Genomic DNA, 25,155 nt, shown 5'->3' with positions numbered 1-25,155 from the left:
CAACTTTATTAATATTCCAAGAGGAAATACAGGAAAAATCTGTATGGCTGTGAGTTAGACAAAGAGTTTATAGGTAACAAAACATAACCCATAATAGAAAAAAAGTGGTGAGCCGTACTTTATCAGAGTTCAGAAGGTTCACTCTGTGACAAAGAATGAAAAGATGAGGCACAGACTGGGAGAAAATGTGTGCAAATCTTGTATCTCATAAATGACTTGTATCAACGATACATATAAAGACTTCTCACAACTCAACAATAAAGAGACAAACATCCTAATGAAAATAAGCAAAAGATGTAAAGATCTGACCACAAAAAATGTATCCAAGCATATGCATATAAGCTCATGAAGAGATGAACAGGGAAACAAAATACAACCACAATGAGACCCACTACAACCTACCAGAATGGCTTTTTTTTTTTTTTTTTTTTTTTTTTTTTAATCTGACAATACCAAGAGGTGACAAGGATACAGAGTGACTGGAGCTTTATACACTGTTGTCAGGAATGCAAAATGATAGAACCACGTTATAATTCTCATACAATTAAACATCCACCTACCATATGACCCAGCAAGCCCACCCCTGGTTATCAGCTCAAGAAAAAAGGAATCTTACGTTGTCCAAAAACCTGTATGTGAATGTTTATGGCAATTTTATTCATAATTGCCCCAAACTGGAAATGACCCAGATGTGACTGCAGAAAGCAACTTTGGTATATCCAGACAGTAGACTATGACTCAGCAATGAAGAGGAGTAAGGCTGCTGTCCCCAGCAGCAAGATGGATGAATCTGAAATGCACCTTTCTAAGTGAAAAAAGCCGGACCCAAAAGGCTACCTACGCATCCACTTGTATGACCTTCTGGAAAAGGCAGAACTATAAAGACAGGAAACAGATCCGAGGTTGCCGGGGGTAAGAGGTGTGGAGGGTCCAACCACGAAGGGGCAGCACCAGGGAACCTGGGCGTGATGGAGTGGTTTTGTATGGAACCTGGATGGCGGATATGTAATTGTCAAAACCCACAAACTGCATGGCGCACAGAGTGACGTAGTAGGTCTTAAAACGCCGAGCAGGATGCTGGGAGAACCCAACACGAATACGGATGGTGACAAAGTAGCCTGCTGTGTTACTAGTGACTCAAGAGGAGGGGTAACAAAGGAGACTCTGGAGAGCAGTGTTTTGACTGAAAACTCTAAGGACAGAGGGGAAAAAAAACCACCCGCAAACACTCTGGTTGATAAATTTGCGTCTCAAACAGGTGCGGAGCAGCCATTCTGACATTATTTTACCTGCATAACAAGTCAGTAACTACACTGTTACTTTCCATGTTACTTTCCAGGTCTTTTCACTGATGGGCCTCTAAGCGGCCCCACTCCCACAATGAGCCCGTCCCGCGGCTGTCCCCGAGGAAACACAAGATGGGTGTGAGCCTCCTGTGCCCGAAGAAGCTACAGTGCTCTCCACAAAAGGGCACAGGGCCCATTCGGAAAGAGCGGTTCTCCGAAAATAAGGCCAACCTGAGCAACAAATTAAGTAACAGTAATACTCTCTTTATACTCCCCAGACTAACACAAATATCCCTGAACCTAGGAAATCCCTGGGGGCAAAATGTGACATAATTAAAACAGCACAGTACTGGCACACGACAGTCCAAAAATGAAATAAAATAAAATACTAAAATGCAATAAATGATCACAGTGGCGTTTCAAGTCAGCGAGGGTGAGGAATGGATTATTCAACGAATGATACTGGGACAGACACATCATTAGTGCTTTGGGAAAAAGTTATAAGTCAGTGTATGCAAATACATTTTAGAGCAAACGAAAGCTTAAACATAAAAATGAAATCATAATTAGAAGACAAGTAGGAGAATGCTGTTTATAATATGTGATCATAATATGGGCAAGCGTCTCTATGATACAGTGCCCTGAAGCCTTTTTCCAAAGGCTCTACAAATGTTATACTTTAAAAATAATGTTCTGCTTAGGAAAAAATATCACCATAAAATCAAGGCAAATGACCTATTTTTCTTAAAACTCATATTAAAGATTAAGGGTTAATTTTCTTAACCCAGAAGAACTACCAAGCAGTACGAGAAAGACTTCTGCCCCATCAGTGCCGCTCCTGTGGACTTAGTCTGAGAAGGACCCCATGGAAGCCACAAGCCGTGTGCCAGACGTTAACTTCATGACTGGGTATAGGAATGAGAACGTTTAATTTTGCATGCATGGTTAAACATATTATGGCACGTTAGTGTAAGGGAGTATTATCTAGCCATCTAAGTGACAATTATGAGAGCGACTGCAGCAATGAGGAAAATGCCTCCAATATAACGCTAAGTGATAATAAAATGTTTTGTTAAAGTTTTTTTTCAATACTGATTTTTTGAGAAAGAGAGACAGAGTGCGAGCAGGGGAGGGGCAGAGAGAGAGAGAGAGAGAGAGAGAGAGAGAGAGAGAGAGAGAGAGAGAGAGAATCCCAAGCAGGCTCTGAGCCGTCAGCGCATGGCCCCATGCGGGGCTTGAACTCACAAAACTGCAAGATCATGACCTGAGCTGAGATCAAGAGTCAGATGCTTAGCTGACTGAGCCACCCAAGCACCCTGATAACAAACCATTTTAAATGTAAGTTTCACTCTTGTATGCTTATGAAGGTAAAAATGCAAAAACTATGTGAAAACACATATTATATGCAGGCAGCTGAAATGATGGGGTGGTTTAAATTTTTTATTTTTTTCTCCAGTAAGTTTACATCCACACAAATGCACGTATGTATGCAAACATATACAAATGTGAATATAGATCAGTGAGTCCACATTTACATAAATAACTGAATAAAGAAATGGATCTGCTAAGGTGATAAGATCTGCTAATAAAGGCTAAAATTAGGGGGTATAATTTTCAGAGGAAACAAAAAGATATTTGACAATCTCAAAATACCCCTCCCCAAACTGACTAATAACAAGAGGAAACATACAGCTTCCAAGAGTTGCCACGGGTCCTGCTGTTTTAAGATGTTTTAAGACTCAGACCGAGAGGAAGGGACACGTTCGGGGGCCAGGCTAGTAATAGCTGTGTAGCGTCAGACTGGATACACAGAACTAGAAAAGGACTGATCGAAATCGGTTTCAGATGGAAACAGTATCTGTTATGCTAGTAAGATACAACTTAGTTAAGTCTTATAAAATTCTGTGGTATATAAAAAACCCAAACCTTACACTGTTTTCCTAATTCCCGTCTTTTATGCACTCTACAGTCACGTGTAGAAGTCACACATCCTCAGATAATCCCAAATTCACATCGACTGATCCCAAAGACTGCACATTCCCGATCCCAATGGACGGTGGTGTGTGCTCCACCACTGGGTGTGAAGATCAGATGCCTGAGCCTGAGAGAATATTCCCAAAGGAGACAGTGTATCTAGCTACGCTTTAAAAACACTTACTTATACGTTTTTCAATGTCAGTCACCATATTTTGAATTTTCCTTGAAAAATCTAATCTGTTGGGAACTATGAAGAGATTTGTAGCAAATTCTGAAAACCTGAAAAAAAAATAAAAGCATATTTCAGAAAAATGCAGTAACCACCAGAGACTACAATTACTTGTAATATCAAAAAGGTCTGCTACTTACTCATCACACATGTATTTATTCTCGAACTCGGTCATGATTTCTATGTCTACAAGAGTCCATTGAAAAAAAGAGAGAATGAAACACTGATTGGTATTTAAACCAGCTAGGTGACCACTTGCTACGTGGCAGTGCTTTCCAGACATCCGAGAATACGCGGGAAGGTCACCTAAGAGGTAGCATTCTAGCACTCCACGGCACCCCGGACTGTAATAATGAGGGCCGAGCTGCGGTCTGAGGGCCTGGGTTTCTGACAAGCACGCAGGGGTGTTCACTGCCAGGAAGGGGGTCATCAGGCCCCAGGACTGAGAATGGTGTGCGTAGGAGAGCAGAATGAGTAACGGTGTTATCGCTTACATGCACCACAGATGATCTGAGCTTGTGCTTAGAGCTTTCTTAACATTTATACTGCTGAGAAGTGATATTATTTCTTAATATTTATTATCGCCGGTCAGCGGTAATAGATAAACTACTAAAATTTTCTGTCATTTGCTCTTTTCCGGCTGTTAGCGTATCTCCTTTCATTCTTAATAGTCTCATTCATCTTACCTGAAGGTATTTCTTCAAGGTTGTAACAAACTTTTTTTGGTTTCTTCATTCTTGGCATTTCTTCACTCGACTGTTTTAGGACACAACTGACTTCATTTTTTGGTGCCTCCTCTTGTTCACACACCCCAGGTTCCTCAGAGCCATTGTCAGACTCATGAAAGTTCTCTGTGGAAGTTTCTGAAGACTCACTCTCTTCAGGAGACCTCAAGCGTAGAGTCACTTCAAATACTGGTGCATATACTTTTCTCAAATTGCTCTCCACTTTGATATGATTCAAAATCTAATTAATAGATATTAGAGTGACAGTGACAATATATAACCGAAAGAATATTCCTTTCAATTCAGGATAATATAGACCTAAACTTTAAATGACAAACAATAACTTTGGTGTAATGAATACTTGCATGTTAAAATAAGGTAATGTAAAATACACGATGCATTATAATGCAGGAGTTCCCCCAAAAGATTGTGTAAATTAACACCAGGGTGGTTACATATTGATCATTTGGGAGCTTGTTAAAAATACAAATTCTTGGGGGCACCTGGGTGGCTCGGTTAAGCGTCCGACTTCGGCTCAGGTCATGATCTCACGGTCCGTGAGTTCGAGCCCCGCATTGGGCTCTGTGCTGACAGCTCAGAGCCTGGAGCCTGCTTCGGATTCTGTGTCTCCCTCTCTCTCTGACCCTCCCCCGTTCATGCTCTGTCTCTGTCTCAAAAATAAATAAACATTAAAAAAAATTTTTTAAAAATACGAATTCTTGGGGGCGCCTGGGTGGCTCTGTCGGTTAAGCGTCCGACTTCGGCTCAGGTCATGATCTCACAGTTTGTGAGTTCGAGCCCCGCGTTGGGCTCTGTGCTGATAGCTCCGAGCCTGGAGCCTGCTTCGGATTCTGTGTCTCCCTCTCTCTCTGACCCTCCCCAACTTGTGCTCTGTCTCTCTATGTCTCTCAAAAAAATAAATGTAAAAAAAAAAAAAATTAAAAATACAAATTCTTGGGCCCCATCCCCAGAGATTGAGTTAAAAGGTCTGCGGCAGGGCCCAAGAATCTTTCTGTAATTAAAGTATAATTAACATACAATGTTATATTAGTTTCAGGTGTACAATACATTGATTGAACAATTTTATACCCAGAATATGAATCATTTAAAAGCTGTGCAAGTGAGTCTACTGTGTACTCACGGTTGAGAATTAGAAATCGGGAATCTCCTTCAAAACCACTGCTGCAGGTCTGACTTCTTCACTGGAATATACACATCCAGGTACAGGTACCCGTCCCTACTGGAGTATACACATCCTAGTACGGGTACCCGTCCCTACTGGAGTATACACATCCAGGTACGGGTACCCGTCCCTACTGGAGTATACACATCCTGGTACAGAGAATACGTACTGAGAATATGCACATCCTGGTACGGGCACCCGTCCCTACTGAGAAACAGCCAGACTATTTCTCGGATAAATACCTTTCTTAGACAATGTATTTGCTCGTAGGCTCTGTCTAGGCAGGTGTTCTCAACTAACGTATCCATCTCTCTTACCCACACACAGCCCGCTGTTCTGGAGGCATCCAGGGTTTCTCAGAGTGGTTGTCTCACTCACCTGCCAGAACCTCAACTACTCCATAACGAATAAAGGCAGTTGACACTGTAAACAAACATCGTTAGCACCCTGTGAAGCCGCTAAGGAAGAGCCTGAGCAGATGCTGAAGGGGACACGCAATCTTTAGAGGTTGTACACAAATAAACGCGGGAGTTTTGGGGGGTGACACACTGCTGCAGAGTGGGTAATGGTGACTGCACACAGCACCGCGCGTGTGGTAACGCCACTGAATTTCACGTGTAAAATATGCTCGAAACTGGCAAGTGGATGTTATGTATGTTTTATCACAATCAAGAAGTTCAAAGACAATTTCAAACAAACATGATGCGTTGTATAGCTTCTTCTGGAAAATAACCTCTAATCCTGGTAACGACTGGACCTTGAGCCCTACACACTTTCTAATGTTACAGTATTACAAATAGTTGGCGTAGAATTATTCCTGAAATGCACGTAGTACAACTACTATTCCATACGGCATACTTGTATCTGTGTCCACTGCTTGAGTATACCTGATACAGTATACTCCTAGCACACTCTGTTATTGGACACAGTTACTCTTGGGTGAGTGCTTATCATGTCCTAGGCGCTAGAGTAAACAAGTTGCCCTCACCTCATCTTCACAGCAACCTGGACAGAAATTATTACTCTTATTATATATAAAAAAGCTGGTATTAATTTGTTAAAGGCTATATTGCCAGCATGTGGTAAGGCGGAAGTCATGGGTCTGCCCCTCCCTTGCCCGTTCTCTCTCTCTTGCAAAATAAGTAAATAAATAGAAAATAGAAAGCTTCTTGGCAAAATACAAAGGTATGAGAGTGAAGTCAAGCCAAAGTTATGAGAGTGAAGTCAAGCCACAAGACTTGAAGTCAAGTCAGGATGGGAGAAAATATTTGCAAAAGACATAGCTGCTAAAGGTCTGTTCTCTAAAACATTCAAAGAACCCTTCCAACTCAACAGTTAGAAAACACATAACCCAATTAAAAATGAGCCAAAGACCTTAACTGACACATCAACAAAGAAAGTATACAGGTGACAAACAAGCATATGAAAAGGTGGTCCACATTATTTGTCATCAGAGAAATGCAATTTAGAACAAGGACAATTTAGAACAAGGACAATTTAGAACAAGACAAGGAGTGAGAGTCCCAAGCAGGACCCGTGCTGTCAGCACAGAGCCCGATGTGGGGCTCGAACTCACGAACCAGGAGATCGTGATCTGAGGCTAAACCAAGAGGCAGATGCTTGACCGACTAAGCCACCCAGGTGACCCAAAAAGTCTTCTATTTCAATGAAGTCCAGCTTATCAGTTCTTTCATGGATCGTGCCTTTGGTGTTGTGTCTAAAAAGTCACTGCCACACTTAAGGTCATCTAGGTTTTTTCTTATATTACCTTTAAGAGTTTCTTTAATTTTGCATTTGACAAATAGGTCTATGATCCATTTTGAGTTAATTCTGTGAAAGATGTGAAGTCTGAGTCTATATTCATTTTTTTTGGCACATGGACGTCCAGTTGTTCCAGCACATTTATTGAGTACCACCACTGCTCCACTGTATTGCTCTTATTCCTTTGTCAAAGATCAGTTGACTATACAGTAAGATCTTGGATTGTGAGTAACTTGTTCTGCAAATGTTCCACAAGACGAGCAAATGTTTCTAATAAATTTTAACTTGATAAACAAGCAATGTCTTACAGTACGAGTAGTATGTGACACCAAACATCACATGATCACCACTAAACCAATGGTTCTTGAAATCTGCTTTGATATACAAGTGCTTTGGATTACAAGCATGTTTCTGGAATGAATTATGCTCACAAACCAAGGTTTTACTGTATTTATGGGAATCCATTTCTGGCCTCTCTATTCTGTTCCAGTGGTCTATTTGACTGTTCTTTCATTAATACCAAACTGTCTTGATTATCATACCCTTAAAGTAAATCATAACGTCAGACAGTGTCAGTCCTCCAACTTTGTTCTCCTTCAGTATGGTATTCACTATTCTGGGTCTTTTGTCTCTCCATATAAACTTTGGAATTAGTTTGTCATGATCCACAAAATAGGCCCTGGGATTTTGATTGGCATCGCATTGAAACTATAGATCAAGTTGGGAAAAGCGGACATGTTGATAATACGGAGTCTTCCCATCCATGAACATGGACTATCACTTCATTCTTATAGTTCTCTTTTGATCTCTTTCATTAGAGTTTTGTAGTTTTCCTCATATATACCCTGTATGTATTTTCCCAAGTATTTCATTTGGGAAGGTGCTAACGTAAATAGTATTGTTTTCAACTTCAAATTTCACTTGTTCACTGCAGGCATATAGGAAAGTGCCTGACCTTTTAAAATTAACCCTGTAGCCTGCAACCTCACTATAATCACTTATTAGTTCCAGATTTTTCGTTGATTCTTTTGGATTTTCTACATAGATGAGCATGTCATCTGCAAAGGAAGTTTTAGTTCTTCCTTCCCAAACCATATACTTTTTGTTTCCTTTTCTTGTCTTGTTGCATAAACTAGTATTTCCAGTACAATGTTGAAAAGCATTACTCAGAGGGAACACTTTTGCTTTGCTCCTGATCTTAATAGAAAAGCTTCAAGCTTGTCACCACTAAATGTAAGGTGAGCTACAGGCTTTTTGGTAAAGATTCTCTATCAAATTGAAGAAGTTACCTTCTCTTTCTAGTTTACTGAGAACTTTTATCATGAATGGGTGTTATATTTTCTCATATACTTTTCCTGCATCTATTATATGAGCATGTGATTTTTTTTTAGCCTACTGATGTGATGGATTGCATTAACTTTCAAGAGTTGAACTAGCTTACATACCTAGGATAAATCCCACTTGGTGTATAATTCTATGTTGGATTATGATTTGAAGATTTTTTATATCTGTGTTCATGAGAGATATCTGTCTGTAGCTTTCTTGTACTGTCTGTCTGGTTTTGGTATTAAAGTAACATTGGTCTCATAGAATAAGTTAGAAAGTATTCTATCTTCTGCATTCCTCTGAAAAAGACTGTAGAAAATTGGTATAATTTCTGTCTTAAATGTTTGGTAGAATTTACCAGTGAACCCAGGTGGGACAGGTTTTTAATTACTCAAAAAAAATCTTCCTCATACTAGAAACACTAGTAACAAAACGAAAAACAATGCATTGAGATTTACATTTTCATGATATAACAAATGGTTATGGTCTGTACTTTATAAATAGTTTTGTAATTCAGTAAGAAAAAGGAAGAGAAAACGCCATCAGAAAAATGGGAAAGAACATCAAAAGGTCATAAAAATGAGAAATACAAATAGCTAATAAGTATAAGAAAAACACCCACTACAAGTAATAAGTAAAAAGATCAGTTAATCTGAGATTTCAGTTATCAATAAGCAACGGTCAGTATAAAACAGGATACATGTAAAAGGCACTCTTTAATAGAAATTAGTATAACCTTGTCTAAAGAGATACTCTGCAAATGGAAGACTGCAAAAAGGCCTATTGTGCTGATTGAGTATTAATCCTAAGGAAAAAATTAAAACAGTGCAGGGGCACCTGGGTGGCTCAGTCGATTAAGCCTCCGACTTCAACTCAGGTCATGATCCCGTACCTCATGGGTTCGAGCCCCACATTGGGCTCTGTGCTGACAGCTCAGAGCCTGGAGCCTGCTTCAGATTCTGTGTTTCCCTCTCTCTCTGCCCCTCCCCACTCACACTCTGTCTCTCTCTCTCAAAAATAAATTTAAAAACATTAAAAAAATTAAAAAAAACCAGTGCATGTGTTTTTATCTAAAAATATTTCTATTCCAAAGTGTTCATAAAGAACTAGTAGAAGCATCTAAAATAACAACTCCCAGGGCGCCTGGGTGTCTCCGTCGGCTGAGCATCCGACTTCGGCTCAGGTCATGATCTCGCGGTTTGTGAGTTCGAGCCCCGCGTCGGGCTCTGTGTTGACAGCTCAGAGCCTGGAACCTGCTTCAGCTTCTGTGTCTACCTCTCTCTGCCTATCTCCTGCTCATGCTCTGTTTCTCTCTCAAAAATAAGCAAACATTAAAAATTAAAATAAATAAATAAATAAATAAATAAATAAAATAAAATAACAACTCCCAGTACAGGCTGGGGCTACAAGGCTCACAGGTTAAATCTAACAAAAGAATATCTAAGATTTTTACGGAGAAATTATAAAAGACATTGAAAAAATTCAAGAAGACTTAAATAGCACAATCATGTCGGGAAGATTCAGTATCATAAAATATTAACTCTCCCCATCTTCTAGGCAATTTCAACCAAAATCCAAATAGGGTTTGAATCTAAACTGTATACAGAAGAGCAAATGGCTGAGAATAAAAGAAGACTTATCTCAAAGCTATATACCATGAATCCAGCGTGGGATCGGCACAGTGAGAGGCAAACGGATCAACAGGACAGTAACAGCTGGGGAACAGAAGACCCACGTACGGGAATCAGATGGTAAGTGATAAAGAAAGAGCTGCCAGTGCAGATCAGCAGGGAAAGGATGTAAAGAAACCACGTCTGGGCAATGGCTACTCACACAGAAATACCTGAAAATGGACCCCAGCCTACACTACACACAGACACATTAAAGATACATGTGAAGGCCAGACTCTAAAGCTTCTATGAGAAAATAAAGGAAAATATATTTATGACTCAGGATGGTAAATTTAGTCTCAAACACTAACACAAATAAAAGGATTGATAAATTCCACTACACTGAAATGAAGAATTATTGATAAAAATTACCATGAGGGAATAAAAGTAGCAAGCCATCTAGCAGAAAAGATCATTGCAATATAAATATGAAGAATTCCTACAAAACAGAAAAATCTATTCAGCAGATAAATGGACAAAAAACATAGAAGACAAAATATGAGTCTACAATAACATATTTAAAAAAAAATTTTTTTTAACGTTTATTTCTTTTTGAGACGTGACAGACAGAGTGCAAGCAGCGGAGGGACAGACAGAGCAAGACGACACAGAATCCGAAGCAGGCTCCAGGCTCCGAGCTGTCAGCCCAGACAGTGACGCGGGGCTTGAGCTCACGAACCGTGAGATCATGACCTGGGCCGAAGTCGAACGCCCAACCGACAGAGCCACTCAGCCGCCCCTCCAATAACGTATTTTTAAAAATACAGAATTAAGCTACTAATAAGAGATATACAAACTGAAATTTAAAATGTGAACATTCTCCCTTGTTACCAAATCTACCTAAAATATTAAAAAATATGTAAAACATACATATATTATACAGTGCTATCTCATGAAAATGCTGCTTTTGCAAAGTAGGAAAAGTATCTACTGTATAAAGTTTAATCCCGAGAAAATATTGTCGGGGGCAGGATACAATGCCTCATGTCAAGAAAAGATTTCCCGGGGCACCTGGGTGGTTCAGTCAGGCAGGCATCTAACTCTTGATCTGGGCTCAGGTCATGATTTCATGGTTCGTAAGACCGAGCCCTGCATCAGGCTCTGTGCCAACAGCATGGATCCTGCTTAGGATTCTTGCTCTCCTTCTCTCTCTGCCCCTCCCCCACTCACATGCACTCTCTCTCCCTCTCAAAATAAATAAACATTAAAAAAAAAAGATTTCCTAGTGTAAGTTTTTCTAGGATTCTGTTAAGAGTTTTCATATTTGGCTTGTCTCATTTTTGAGTTAATAACAAAACATTTTTTTGTCATTTGTTTTCTGTAGAATGGTAAAGAGTCAAAGGTAGACAATAGTGGGGGCGGAGGGGGTAACTGCTACTTTAGACAGGGTGGCCCTCCCGCACCAGTCCCGTGTGAAAGCAGCATACGGCAGCACTCCGCATTCCCTTATCTACCTTTGTGCTTCCTCCCTGCACTCATCACTTCAGTCCCTGTCTCTCCTGGCGCAGAATATAAGCGCCAAGAGATCAGGGAATTCGTTCCACCCGCTGGTGAATTTCAGAGCCGAGCCCAGTGACCGGTGTATATTAAGTACTCAATAATGCGTGAACAAATGAACCAGCTGAGATGAGTGTCATTACAGCTTTCTACAGTGGGAGGGACGGGTGTGTGTGTGTGTGGTGCGCAAACAATTGTGAATAATCATAAATCACATTTTTAATTACAAAACTTATTCATTTTACATTAAAAATCTGTGCTTATATTTTTCAAAGCCCACTTACCTCATTAATATCTGCTTCCATTTTCACTTCTGACTTTAAACCAGGAGTGGCACGTAAATTTGAATTACCAACAAATTCTTCACCATCATTTGTTATCTTTCCAGGGAAAGTAAAGATATTCTTGTATATTCTAGATTAAGAAATAAGAAAAAAAAGTCTTTCTAAACTTTGATATCTTATTAATATCCAGAACACATAAATAATTAGACATTCCTCCAAAGAAGATATACAGATGGCCAATTAGTACATGAAAACATGTTCAGCATCATTCATCATTAGGGAAATACAAATCAAGACCACAATGAGATGTAACTTTACACCAAACAGGATGGCTACTATTCTCTAAAAGAGGAAAATAGTGTTGGTGAGGATTAGAATCCTGGTGCTTCCTGGTGGGAATTAAAATAGGGCGGTTACTGTGGAAAATACCGGGGAAATTCCTCAGAAAGTTACCTGTTGAATTACCAGGTGATCCAGCAACGCCACCTCAGGGCATATAAACGAAAGAACAGAAAACAGTGATTCAGACAGATATTTACACGTCAATGTTTATAGCAACATCATTCACGATAGCCAAAAGGTGAAAATGACCCAAATGTCTATCAACAGATGAACAGATAAATAAAATCTAGTATACACATACAATGATTATCTAGCCTTAAAAAGGAAATTCTCATACGTGTCACAACATGGATGAACGTTGAAAACATGATGCTAAGAGAAATAAGCCAGAAACAATGAACAAATATCGTATAACTCCACCAAATGAGGTACCTAGAATAGGTAAATCCATAGACAGAAAGTCTCTCTGCGCCAAAAGCATGGAAACTGCGTGGGATTCTGTCCCTCCCTCTCTGCCCTTCCCCTGCTCGTCTGTCTCCCTCTGTCTAAAAATAAGCTTTTAATAAGTGAAGCATTTTTATGGAAAAGTAAAGATTTACAAATATAAGCTAACAGGGAAATAGAATTTAAATAATAACTATTAGGAAGATGGAGAATACGTAAACACACTGCAAAGCATAAGAAACACTAAAACAAGGAGGTAAGAAGGAGGCATAGGGAATTAAGAGCCATTCGAGTGAATCAAGAAAAATAAGAAAACAGAAAAGAGAAAAAAACCAAAGTAAAATAAATAATAAGCATAAATGAAATGGGAGGCGCAAAAGCAAAGCATACCAGTTACTAAATCTAAATAGGTTTAATTCCGTAATTAAAAGACAGAAACTATCGGATTAAGTTAAAAAGCAATATCAAACCATAATAAGATAGACATCTCAATTTAAGGTGAAAAGGGCAGAAAATAAAACTATTAGGAGCTTCTGGCAGCAAGAGAATGGCACAGAACGTTTTAAAAAATCTTTCCACATCCCCTCATAAAAATCAGAGAAATAGATAATCTGAATAGGACATCTATTAAAGAAACTGAACAAATAATTTGTAAGCTTTCAAAATAGAACGCCCTGGGCCCAGACAGGCTTCCTTGTGAAGTCTGTCAAATATTTAAGAAAGAAATTATACCAGTTCATTCTATGAGCCCAGAATTTTCCTGGAACCAAAACCAGACACAGACATCATAAGAAAACTACAGACTAATACCTTTATGAATAGAGACACACAAATCCTTAACAAAATATTAGCAAACTCAATCTAGCTGCCTATACAAAGGATTATATATTATGATTGAGTGGAAACTATCCCAAAAATGCAAGGTTGGTTCAACATACAAAAATGTATATATGTGGGGCGCCTGGGTGGCGCAGTCGGTTAAACGTCCGACTTCAGCCAGGTCACGATCTCGCGGTCCGTGAGTTCGAGCCCCGCGTCAGGCTCTGGGCTGATGGCTCGGAGCCTGGAGCCTGTTTCCGATTCTGTGTCTCCCTCTCTCTCTGCCCCTCTCCCGTTCATGCTCTGTCTCTCTCTGTCCCAAAAATAAATAAAAAACGTTGAAAAAAAATTAAAAAAAAAATGTATATATGTAACATAATGTAGTATACCATATTAGCAGCATAAAGTAAAAAACACATGATCAACTGACACAGAAAAATAGCATTTAACAAAATCCAACATTTCATGCAAAAACACTAAACAAACTAACAATAAAGGGGAACTTCCTCGACCTGATAAGAAACACTTGCAAAAACCCCACAGTTAACATCATACTTAATGATAAAAGACTTAAAGTTTCCCTCTTGAGACAAGGAATAAAACAGGAATGTTCACTGTTGCCACTTCTAATAACGTTGTATTGAAGATTCTAGCCAGGGCAATCAGGCAACAAAAAGTAATAAAAGATATCAGACTGGGAAAAAAAAGAAGTAAAACGATCTCTATTTACAGGTGTCATAATCCTGTATAGAAAATCTTAAGGAGTTAACACACACACACACCATTAGTACTAATAAAAAAGTTGAGGGGCGCCTGGGTGGCGCAGTCGGTTAAGCGTCTGACTTCAGCCAGGTCACGATCTCGCGGTCCGTGAGTTCGAGCCCCGCGTCAGGCTCTGGGCTGATGTCTGGGAGCCTGGAGCCTGTTTCCGATTCTGTGTCTCCCTCTCTCTCTGCCCCTCCCCCGTTCATGCTCTGTCTCTCTCTGTCCCAAAAATAAATTAAAAACGTTGAAAAAAAAAAAAGTTAAAAAAAAAAAAAGTTGAGCAAGGTTGCTGGATACAAGATCAATATACAAAAATCAGCTATATTTCAATACGTTAGCAATTAATAATCCAAAATAAAACTTAAAAAAATGTGTTTACAATAGTATCAAAAAGAATGAAATACTTCAAAATAAACATAACAAAAGAAGTGTGACACATACACTGAAAACCGTAAAAGACTACTGAAAGAAATTAGACTACCCATATAAATGCAAAGACAATCTCACATCCATGGACTGGAAAACTGTTAAAATAAAAATGCTCCCCATATTTATCTAAAGATTCAGTGCAATCCTTACATAAATTCCAGTTGTTGTTTTTCTTTTAGATAGAAATTGGCAATCTTACTCTACAGTTCACAGTAAATGCAAGGGACCCAGAATAGTCCAAACAATGTTGAAAAGGAACAGTGTTATAAAATTCACACTTTCCAATTTCAAAACTTACTACAAAGCTACAGTAATCAAGACTGTGGTACTGACAGACATAGAGATCACCTGAACAAAATTTACAGTCCATATATAAATCCATACATCTATCGTCAACTGATTGTCAACAGGATGCCAACACAATTCAATGGAGAAAGAATAGTCTTTCTGAGAAACAGTGTTGGGACAGTTGGATATCCATACGGGAAAGAATGAATTTATACCCTTATCTCAGACTGTATACAAAAATTAAAACAAAATGGATCAAAGATCTAAATGCAGCAGCTAAAATTAAAAATCTTAGGAGAATATAAAGGTATAAATCTTCATGATCTTGGATTGGGAAATGATTTCTTTTATATGACAGTTAAAGTACAATCAAGGAGGGGCGCCTGGGTGGCTCAGTCGGTTAAGTGTCCAACTTCGGCTCGGGTCATGATCTCACAGTTCGTGGGTTTGGGCCTTGCGTTGGGCTCTGTGCTGACAGCTGAGAGCCTGGAGCCTGCTTTGGATTCTGTGTCTCCCTCTCCTCTCTCTGTCCCTCCCCGACTCGTGCTCTGTCACTCTCTCAAAAATAAATAAACGTTAAAAAAAATTTTTAAAAATAGTACAAAGAAAAAATAAAGTGGCCTTTTTCAAAATTAAATATGTTTGTGTTCGAAAGGATACTATCAAGAAAGTGAAAAGATGATGTATAGAATGAAAGAAAATTTTTGCAAGTAATTATTTGATAATAATGCTCTTGTACCCAAAATATATTTTTAAAATTCTTTATAACTTAACAATAAAGACAATACAGTTTTTTTTTTAATGTTTGTTTATTTTTGAGATAGACATAGAGCATGAATGGGGGAGAAGCAGAGAGAGAGGGAGACACAGAATCCGAAGCAGGCTCCAGGCTCCGAGCTGTCAGCAGAGCCCGATGCGGGGCTCGAATCTGTAAACTGTGAGATCATGGCCTGAGCCGAAGTCGGATGCTTAACTGACTGAGCTATTCAGGGTCCCCCAAGACAACACAATTTAAAAATGGACGGGGGCACCTGGGTGGCTCAGTCAGTTAAGTGTCTGACTGTTGATTTCAGCTCAGGTCATGATCTCGCAGTTTACGAGTTCAAGCCCCACATCAAGCGCTCCACTGAGAGCACAGAGCCCACTTTGGATCCTCTGTTCCCTTCTCTCTCTGCCCTGCCTCTGCTTGCACTCTCTCAAAAATAAACATTAAAAATAAATAAAAATAAAAATGGACAAAGGACTTGAACAGACATTTTGTCTGAGAAGATATACAGATAGCCAATAATATCAAAGGATGCACAATATCATTAGTCATTACGGAAATACAAACCAATACTGTTAAGGAGGTCAGTGGGAACAGATTCAGTAATGGTAGCACCTACTTAGCAGGCATTTAATCTGTTTACTCTCAAAGAACCTAATGATATAGGTATTATTGTTATCTCTAGTTTATAGATGAGGAAACTGAGGTTTAAAGAATTTATATAACCTCTGTTAGTTTACTAGCTAACCTAAGTCACACATGTCAGAGATGAAACAGGGATTAACCCAGGTGGTATGATTCCAAAAATACGTATACTTGAAATACACAAGTATTTCTCCTGTAACGTTAAAAAAAAGTATACAAGGCATGTTGTATTTTTAAAATAAGCTATGAAATAGTACCATGGAAAAATACATAGGAAAAATTTAGAAGAAACTGTACCAAAACAATAAGACATTGTCTTTAAGTGACGGAATGAGGGTAATTTTTGTTTTCAATATTTTCTATTATATGACCAATTTAATATAATAATAAATATATATTTTAAAAAATTATGTTCGGGCACCTGGGTGGCTCAGTCGGTTAAGTGTCTGACTTTGGCTCAGGTCATGATCTTGTGACTCATGAGTTCGAGCCCCACATTGGACTGTCTGCTGTCAGCGCAGAGCTCTCTTTGGATCCTCTGTCCCCCTCTCCCCTGCCTGTGCTCTCTCTCTCTCTCTCTCTCTCAAAAATAAACACTAAAATATAAATAAATGAGAAAGGAAGGAAGGAAGGAAGGAAGGAAGGAAGGAAGGAAGGAAGGAAGTTAGTTAGTTCCAAATTAAAAACTTCTCCTAAACACACAAACACACACATACACACATACTTGTAGTTTTAGGAGAAATAAAGTTATAATGTGCTATTACTAAATAGTGCTCTTATATAGGTTAAAGTCCTGGCACTGACTCAAATCACTTATGAGGCCTTAGATCAATGACTTAAGCTCTGCTGGATCCAATAATAAATTAGAGAAATAACATATTTAAAATTCTTCAAAATTTTATGAATTGATATATTTTTCACTCTCCAGTTATGATACTAAAACTCTGATTTGACTTAAAATAACATTGCTAAATTTTGACAGTTTGAACATAAAGTATCCTACAGTCTCAGTTCATATTCCATGGCTCACAAGGCACAGTGATAGATCCAGTTGCGGAAAATAAGAAAAATGTTTTAACAGCAGTATTTAAATAGAAGGTGAAAACATTTTGTTTTCAATAGATAGTTGGAATTGACCCAAATTCCAAATGAACCTTGTGGCTACTTCCAGAATCATCCTCACACATCTTTAAGGGCTAGTTCTGAACTTTGAAGATACAGTATACCTACCCATAGGATTGCCAGGTTTAACAAATTAAAAATAACACCAAATTAAATTTGAACTCCAAGATAAACAATAATTTAGGTAATATTGGGACATACTGTACTAAAATATTATTCATTGTTAATCTGAATTTCAAATTTCACTGGACATCATGTACTTCAAAGGGCAAGCTAACCTATGCAGAATTTGGGGGTGGAAAGGGGAAAAGGGAAATTTTCTTAAATTTCGTGGACAGTATTAAGGAAGGTATTACCAGATAAGAAGTTCAGAAAATTGCAAAAACTGAGTACATATAATTTACAAGGAGAATTTTCAAATTCTAGCTTAAGTTATTGGATATCTCCTCCGTAAGTGGCGACATATTACATTATGATCATAAATTCTTTTTACAAGCCAAAAAAGTGCAATTTACTTGATGAGATTTTCATTCTTTCTTTCCCTTGAAAATGGCACTCTAGCAGAATTATTAAATAATTCCAAAAGCAGTGTGACGGCAGTGTTCATCAGTTGACGGATGAGTTCCTGAAATATGTAGTCAACCAGCATCAGAAACCTCAAAATTGTTTCTAATAAACGTCGATATTCAGGCAGCTTGAAATGTGTTGTGTAGTCTTCAGAGAGGTTTGACTCAAAATATTCTTTAATTTCCTTCTTTTCTGCCACCTACAATGCAATAAACAATGGAGAAACAAGTGACAACTTTCTATGTGCATACAGCACGATTTCTAATATATAGTATTTCCATTAGTCTAAATAACATTGCAACTCAACGTTATTAGGACAACTTTGAAAAACTTCATGTTTGCACTGTATTTGCAGAGCAGACCAAAAGAGGCCTATGAAGTTCAGGGTGTCCCTTACAAGCAGACGAGTTTATGGAAGTCCAACGGGAAGTGCATACTGATGATTACCTAAGCGTTCCTGCACAGAGGGACCCTCCTCAAGTACACTGAGAGCTGCCAACGGGGGAGAGTCAAATCTAAATAAAAGGTTCCTTGGCAAACGGCAAATGGCAAAAGCACAGTGAGACCCTCCTCCAGAGGACCAGCGGGGGTCTGCACCATGTGGGACCTTAAAATGTGGAGTCCTGACACCCAGCCACGTGCCTCAGATAACACACAGGAGTCCTGTGCCGCCTGGCACACAGGTCGGACGCAGACTGGGCGAAGGCAGGGATCTGACGGAAGCTGGGGACGCAAGAGGGGTGATTGTTTGCTTTTCCTGAAAAGTGACAGGTGCGAACTCGCCACCCTGGGGACAAGAGTGGGGGGGACACCATGTTGCCACTGCCACAGCTCCAGCCCACTGGCACTGATGAACTTCAGTGAACACAGCACCCCCCAGTGGAGACAGGAGCCACCTACACCGCCCGCGCCCCTGGGCCCTGCAGGTGCATCTTCGCTCGGGCAAGTCCGCCTGAGAGTCTGCGCTGCAGGCCCCTCACGGAGAAGACCAGCACAGACCTCCCCCACGCATCAAGTCTACTCATCAAAGAGGCTGCAAATTTCATCTCCAGGGCAAACAGGATCTAGCTTCTTTTTTCTTTTTCTTCTGATCTAGCTTCTATTAACGAGCAGACCAAAACACATCTAGTTAAAACTTGCCATACGGTGAAAGGACAAGGTCCAAACACCCCCCATGCAGGCAAGGAGAAACCCTGCAAAGGACTGGCCTGAGGGCAGGAGCAGCCAGAACACGACAGCAGAGTGCAGAGGGGCTGCCTCACCCCTTCTTTTCTGGACCTCTTCTTAATATAGCCAGCACTCTCAGGCTTTCCTAACAATCACACACCAAAAAACAGTGATGTAGACAAGATGACCAGATGGAGGAATTTACCCCAAAAGGAAGAACAGGAAGAAGTAACAGATAGGGTTTTAATTAACACAGACATAATTAAGATGTCTGAACTAGAATTAAACGATTCTAAGGATACTAGCTGGGCTTGAAAAATGCACAGAAGACACCAGAGAATCCCTTACTGCAGAGATAAAAGAACTAAAACCCAGTCAGGCCAAAATTAAAAATGCTGTAACTGAGTTGCAAGCCCAACTGAATGCAATGCCAGTGAGGACGGACACAGCACAGGGATGAACTGGTGACATGGAAGGGAAAACTATGGAAAATAATGACTCAGAAAAGAAGAGGGAAAGAAAGGCACTGGATCACAAATACAGACTTAGGGAAAAAGCACAGTGACACTTGTATCATAGGAGTCCCAAAAGAAAGAGAGAAAAAGAGGCGGAGGGTTTATTTGAGCAAACTACAGCTGAGAACTTCCTCAATCCGGGGAATGAAACAGCCACTGAAGTCCAAGAAGCACAGAAAACTCCCACCAGATTCAACAAAAGCCAGCCACTGCCAAGATATCATAGTCAGATTCACAGAACACACAGACAAGGCAACAATTCTGAAAGCAGCGAGGGAAAAAAGTCCTTAACCTACAAGGGAGGACAGATCAGGTTCGCAGCAGATCTGTCCACAGAAACTTGGCAGGCCAGAAGGGAGTGACAGGATACATTCAACGTACTCAAGGGGGAAAATATGCAGCCAAGAATACTATATCCAGCAAGGCTGTCACTCAGAACAGAAGGAGACAGAAAGAGTCTCCCAGACAAACAAAAACTAAAGGAGTCTGTGACCACTAAACCAGCCCTGCAAGAAATATTAAAGGGGGACTCTTAGGAGTGGGGGGAAAAAGACCAAAAGTGACAAAGACTAGAAAGGAACAGAGAATATCACCAGAAACACCAACTTTACAGATAACACAAAAGCACCAAATTCATATCTATCAATAATCACTCTGAATGTAAATGGCCCAAATGTTCCAATCAAATGATATAGGGCATCAGAATGGATAAAAAAAACGAAGACCCATCTATATGCTGCCCACAGGAGACTCATTTTAGATCTAAAGACACCTGTAGATTGAAAGTGAGGAAATGGAGAACCATCTATCGTGCTAATGGAAGTCAAAAGAAAGCTGGAGTAGCCATACTTGTATCAGACAAACTAGATTTTTAAACCAAAGACTGTAAGAAGAGATAAAGAAGGCCGTTATATCATAATTAAGAGGTCTATACATCAAGATCTAACAATTACAAACTTTTATTCCCAAACTTGGGGACACTCAAATATATAAATCAATTCATCACAAACATAAAGGAATTCACTGATAATAATACAATAATAGTAGGGGACTTTAACAGCCGACTAACAGCAATGGACACGACATCTAAGCAGAAAATCAACAAGGCAACAGTGGTTTTCAATGACACACTGGACCGGATGGACTTAATGGATATATTCAGAATATTTCATCTTAAAACAGCAGAATACACATTCTTTTTGAATGCACATGGAACATTCTTCAGAACAGATCAAATATTAGGCCTCAACAGTACAAAAAGACTGAAATCATACCATGCATATTTTCACATCACAACACTATGAAACTTGAAGTCAACCCCAAGAAAAAACTCGGATAACCACAAACACATGGAGATTAAAGAACATCCTACTAAAGAATGAACTGGTTAACCAAGAAATTAAAGAACTAAAGTACATGGAAGCAAATGGATATGAAAACACAACAGTCTAAAACCTTTGGGATGCAGCAAAGTCAGTCCTAAGAGGGAAGTATACTGCAATACAGGCCTACCTCAAGAAGGAAGAAAGGGGGCACCTGGATGGCTCAGTCAGTTAGGCGTCTGACGTCAACTCAGGTCATGATCTCACGGTTCGTGGGTTCGGGCCCCTCGTCAGGCTCTGTGCTAATAGCACAGAGCATGCTTTGGATCTGCTGTCTCTCTCTCTCTCTCTCTCTCTCTCTCTCTCTCTCTCTCTCTCTCTGCCCCTCCCCCGCTTGCTTGCACTCGCTTTCTCTCTCTTGCTCTCAAAAAGTAAACATTAAAAAAAATTTTAACAAAAGAAGGAAGAAAGGTCCCAAATACATAACCTAACCTTACACCTCAAAGGAGCTAGAAAAGAATAGCAAATAAAGCCTAAGGCCAGCAGAAGAAGGGAAATAATAAAGACTAGAGCAGAAATAAATGATGTAGACACAAACAAACAAAAAAAAACCAGATCAACAAAACTAAGAGCTGGTTCTTCAAAAGAATTAATAAAATTGATAAATCTCTAGCCATACTTAGCAAAAAGTAAAGAGAAAGGACCCAAATAATATCACAAATGAAGGAGGATAGATCATAACCAACACCACAGAAATATAAACAATTATAAGAGACTATTATTAAAAATTACATGCCAAGGGGTGCCTGGGTGGCTCAGTTGGTTAAGCATTAGACTTTAAGCTCAGCTCAGGTCATGATCTCATGGTTTGTGAGTTCAAGCCCCAGACAGGGCTTTGTGCTGACAGCACAGGGTCTGCTTGGAACTCTCTTTCTGTCTCTCTCTGTCCCTACCCCGCTTGTGAGCTTTCTCTCTCTCAAAATAAATAAACTTTAAAAAATTTAAAAAAATATATACATGCCAACAACTGGGCAATCTGGAAGAAATGGACAAATTCCTAGAAACATACAAACTACCAAAACTGAAACAGGAAGAAATAGAAAATTTAAACAGACCCATAACCAGCAAAGAAATCGAATCGGTAATCAAAACTCTCCCAACAAACAAGAGTGCGAGGCCTGATGGCTTCTCAGGGGAATTCTACCAGATATTTAAAGGAGTTAATATCTATTCTTCTCAAGCTGTTCCAAAAAAATATAAATGGAAGGAAAACTTCCAAACTCATTCTACAAGGCCAGCATTGCCTTGATTCCAAAAGCAAAGACCCCACGAAAAAGGAGAAGGAACAGGTGATGAACACAGATGCAAAAATTCTCTACAAGATACTAGCAAATCGAATCCAACAGTACATTAAAAGAAGTATTCCTCATGATCAAGCAGGATTCATTCCTGGGCTACAGGGTTGGTTCACTAATCGCGTATCAATTAACCTGATATATACCATGTTAATAAAAGAAAGGATAAGAACCATACGATCCTCTCAATAGATGCAGAAAAAGCATTTGACAAAATACAGCATCCTTTCATGATAAAAACTCTCAACAAAGTATAGATGGAACATACCTCAACATCATAAAGGTCATATATGGAAGACCCACAGCTAATATCATCCTCAATGGGGGAAAACAGAGAGCTTTTCCTCTACAGTCAGGAATAAGACACAGATGTCCACTCTCACCAATACTATCTAATATAATACTAGAAATCTTAGCCTCAGAAATCAGACAACAAAAAGAAATAAAAGACTACCAAATCATCAAGGAAGAAGTCAAACGTTGACTATGTGCAGACAACATGATACTCTGTAGAAAACTTGAAAGACTCAACCAAAAAATTGCTAGAACACATGAATTCAGCAAAGTCACAGGATACAAACTCAATGTTCAGAAATCTGTTTCACTTCTACAGAATAATGAAACAGCAGACAGAGAAATTCAGAAAACAGTCCCATTTACAATGGCACCAAAACCCACAAAATACCTAGGAATAAACTTAACTGAAGAGATAAAAGATTTGCACCCTGAAAACTATAGAACACTTATGAAAGAAACTGAAGACGTCGCAAAAAAAGGAGAAACATTCCATGTTCACAGATTGGAAGAACGGACATCGTTAAAATGTCTGTACTACCCAAACCAATCTATATCTTTAATGCAATCACCGTCACAATGCCACTAGCATTGTTCACAGAGCTAGAACAATCTGAAAATTTTTATGGAACCAGAAAAGACTCCAAATAGCCAAAGTAATACTGAAAAAGAAAACCAAAGCAGGAGGCATCACGATCCTGGACTTCAAGCTGTGTTACAAAGCTGTAACCAATAAGACAATATGGTACTAACACAAAAACAGACACAGATCAATGGAACAGAAGACAGAACCCAGAAATGGACCACAAACGTATGGCCAACTAATCTTTGACGAAGCAGGAAAGTATATGCAGTGGAAAAAGGACAGTCTCTTCAACAAATGGTGTTGGGAAAACTGGATAGTGAACACATAAGAATGAAACTGGAGTACTTTCTTACACCATATACAAAAATGAATTCAAAATGGATGAAAAGCCTAAATGTAAGGCAGGAAACCATCAAAATCCTAGAGAACACAGGCAGCAACCTTTCTGACCTCAGCTGTAGCAACTTTTTTTTTTTGAGAGAGAGAGAGACAGAGTGAGCATGCAGGAGTGGGCAGAGGGAGGGGAAGGGGGAGGGAGGGAAAGAGGGAGGGGAAAGGGAGGGAAGGAGGGAGGGGGAAGGGGGAAGAGAGAATGAAATCTTGCCATTTGCAATGATGTGGATAGAGCTAGAGTGTATCATGCTAAGCAAAGTAAGTGAGTCAGAGAAAGACAAATACCATATGATTTCACTCATTTGTGGAATTTAAGAAACAAAACAGATGGGGGGGGGCACCTGGGTGCCTCAGTTAAGCATCCGACTTTGGTTCAGGTCATGATCTTGTGGTTCGTGGGTTCGAGCCCCACATCGGGCTCTGAGCTGACAGCTCGGAGCCTGGAGCCTGCTTTGGATTCTGTGTCTCCCTCGCTCTCTGCCCCTCCCCCACTCACATTCTGTCTCTCAAAAATAAATAATAAACATTAAAAAATTTTTTAAAAAGTAAACAGGTGGACATAGGGGAAGGAAAAATAAAGGCAGGGAGGGAGGGAGGGAGGGAGAGAGAGAGAGAGACAGAGAAACCATAAGAGCCTTAACTATAGAGAACAATCTGAGGGTTGATGAAGGGAGGTGGGGGCGATGGGCATTAAGGAGGGCACTTGCTGTGATGAGCACTGGGTGTTGTATGTAAGAGACGAATAACCAACTTCTACACCTGAAACCAATTTTTACCATATATGTTAATGAACGAGAATTAAATAAAAACTTAAAGTAAAAAAAGTCTAAACATTTCAGTTATAAGTCATATAAACCAAATCAAACTAGTTTCTGTAGGAGGGAGGACTTGTTGCCTATCACGACTTAAATGGAAACCTCTTAACAAATATTTATGACGAGACCCTGATGAAGCTGAATGGGAGAAACCAGACTGTGAGTAATCCGTAACCAGGGTCCCAAGACAGATGCCGTTAATCCCGTGGCCAGTGTCCTGGAGTCTGCCTGGGACACGACTGGGCTTCGGGAAGTTAGGGTGACTGAGGAACCAGATGAGGAAGGAGAGTCCTTGTTCCATTGATGAAAAACAGCCGCACTGCATCTTCTTGTCAACAGGCGAAGCCTTGAACTCACTGCTACCCAGTCTCCACCAGACGTTAATTCAGAGAAACTCTGTCTGAAAACCGAGGGGGACCCGGTCCACCTCTCCCCCCGAGAGCCTCCGCTGTGCTCCTGGACTCGGCCAAAGCAGCGGAGAGAGGCCACCAGCCTGTAACCAGACGACACGGCATCAGTCCCTCATCCAAGGGCGTCTGTGAATGACGCTTCCATGCACTGTCATTCCCCGACCGGGGAAGCT

The 25,155-nt window shown here is 39.8% G+C and overlaps 1 protein-coding gene across 3 annotated transcripts in view; it reads right to left on the bottom strand.

The window, feature by feature from the left end:
• Positions 1-25,155, bottom strand: part of DNAH14 (dynein axonemal heavy chain 14) — a 326,351-nt gene that overhangs the window by 236,407 nt on the left and 64,789 nt on the right. For all 3 annotated transcript variants that reach the window (XM_058701177.1, XM_058701178.1, XM_058701179.1), the window contains exons 11-15: positions 18,074-18,324; positions 11,939-12,068; positions 4,179-4,458; positions 3,633-3,678; positions 3,445-3,542 (exon numbers count right to left, since the gene is read on the bottom strand). In XM_058701177.1, the coding sequence (XP_058557160.1) occupies positions 3,445-3,542; positions 3,633-3,678; positions 4,179-4,458; positions 11,939-12,068; positions 18,074-18,324 (805 nt within the window). The remainder of the gene's footprint in view (positions 1-3,444; positions 3,543-3,632; positions 3,679-4,178; positions 4,459-11,938; positions 12,069-18,073; positions 18,325-25,155) is intronic.

This window comes from Neofelis nebulosa, chromosome 15, assembly GCF_028018385.1.
Source record: "Neofelis nebulosa isolate mNeoNeb1 chromosome 15, mNeoNeb1.pri, whole genome shotgun sequence".
Classification (NCBI taxonomy): Eukaryota; Metazoa; Chordata; class Mammalia; order Carnivora; family Felidae; genus Neofelis; species Neofelis nebulosa.
Note: the sequence above shows the minus strand (reverse complement) of the source record. Positions and strands in the feature narration are given on the sequence as shown.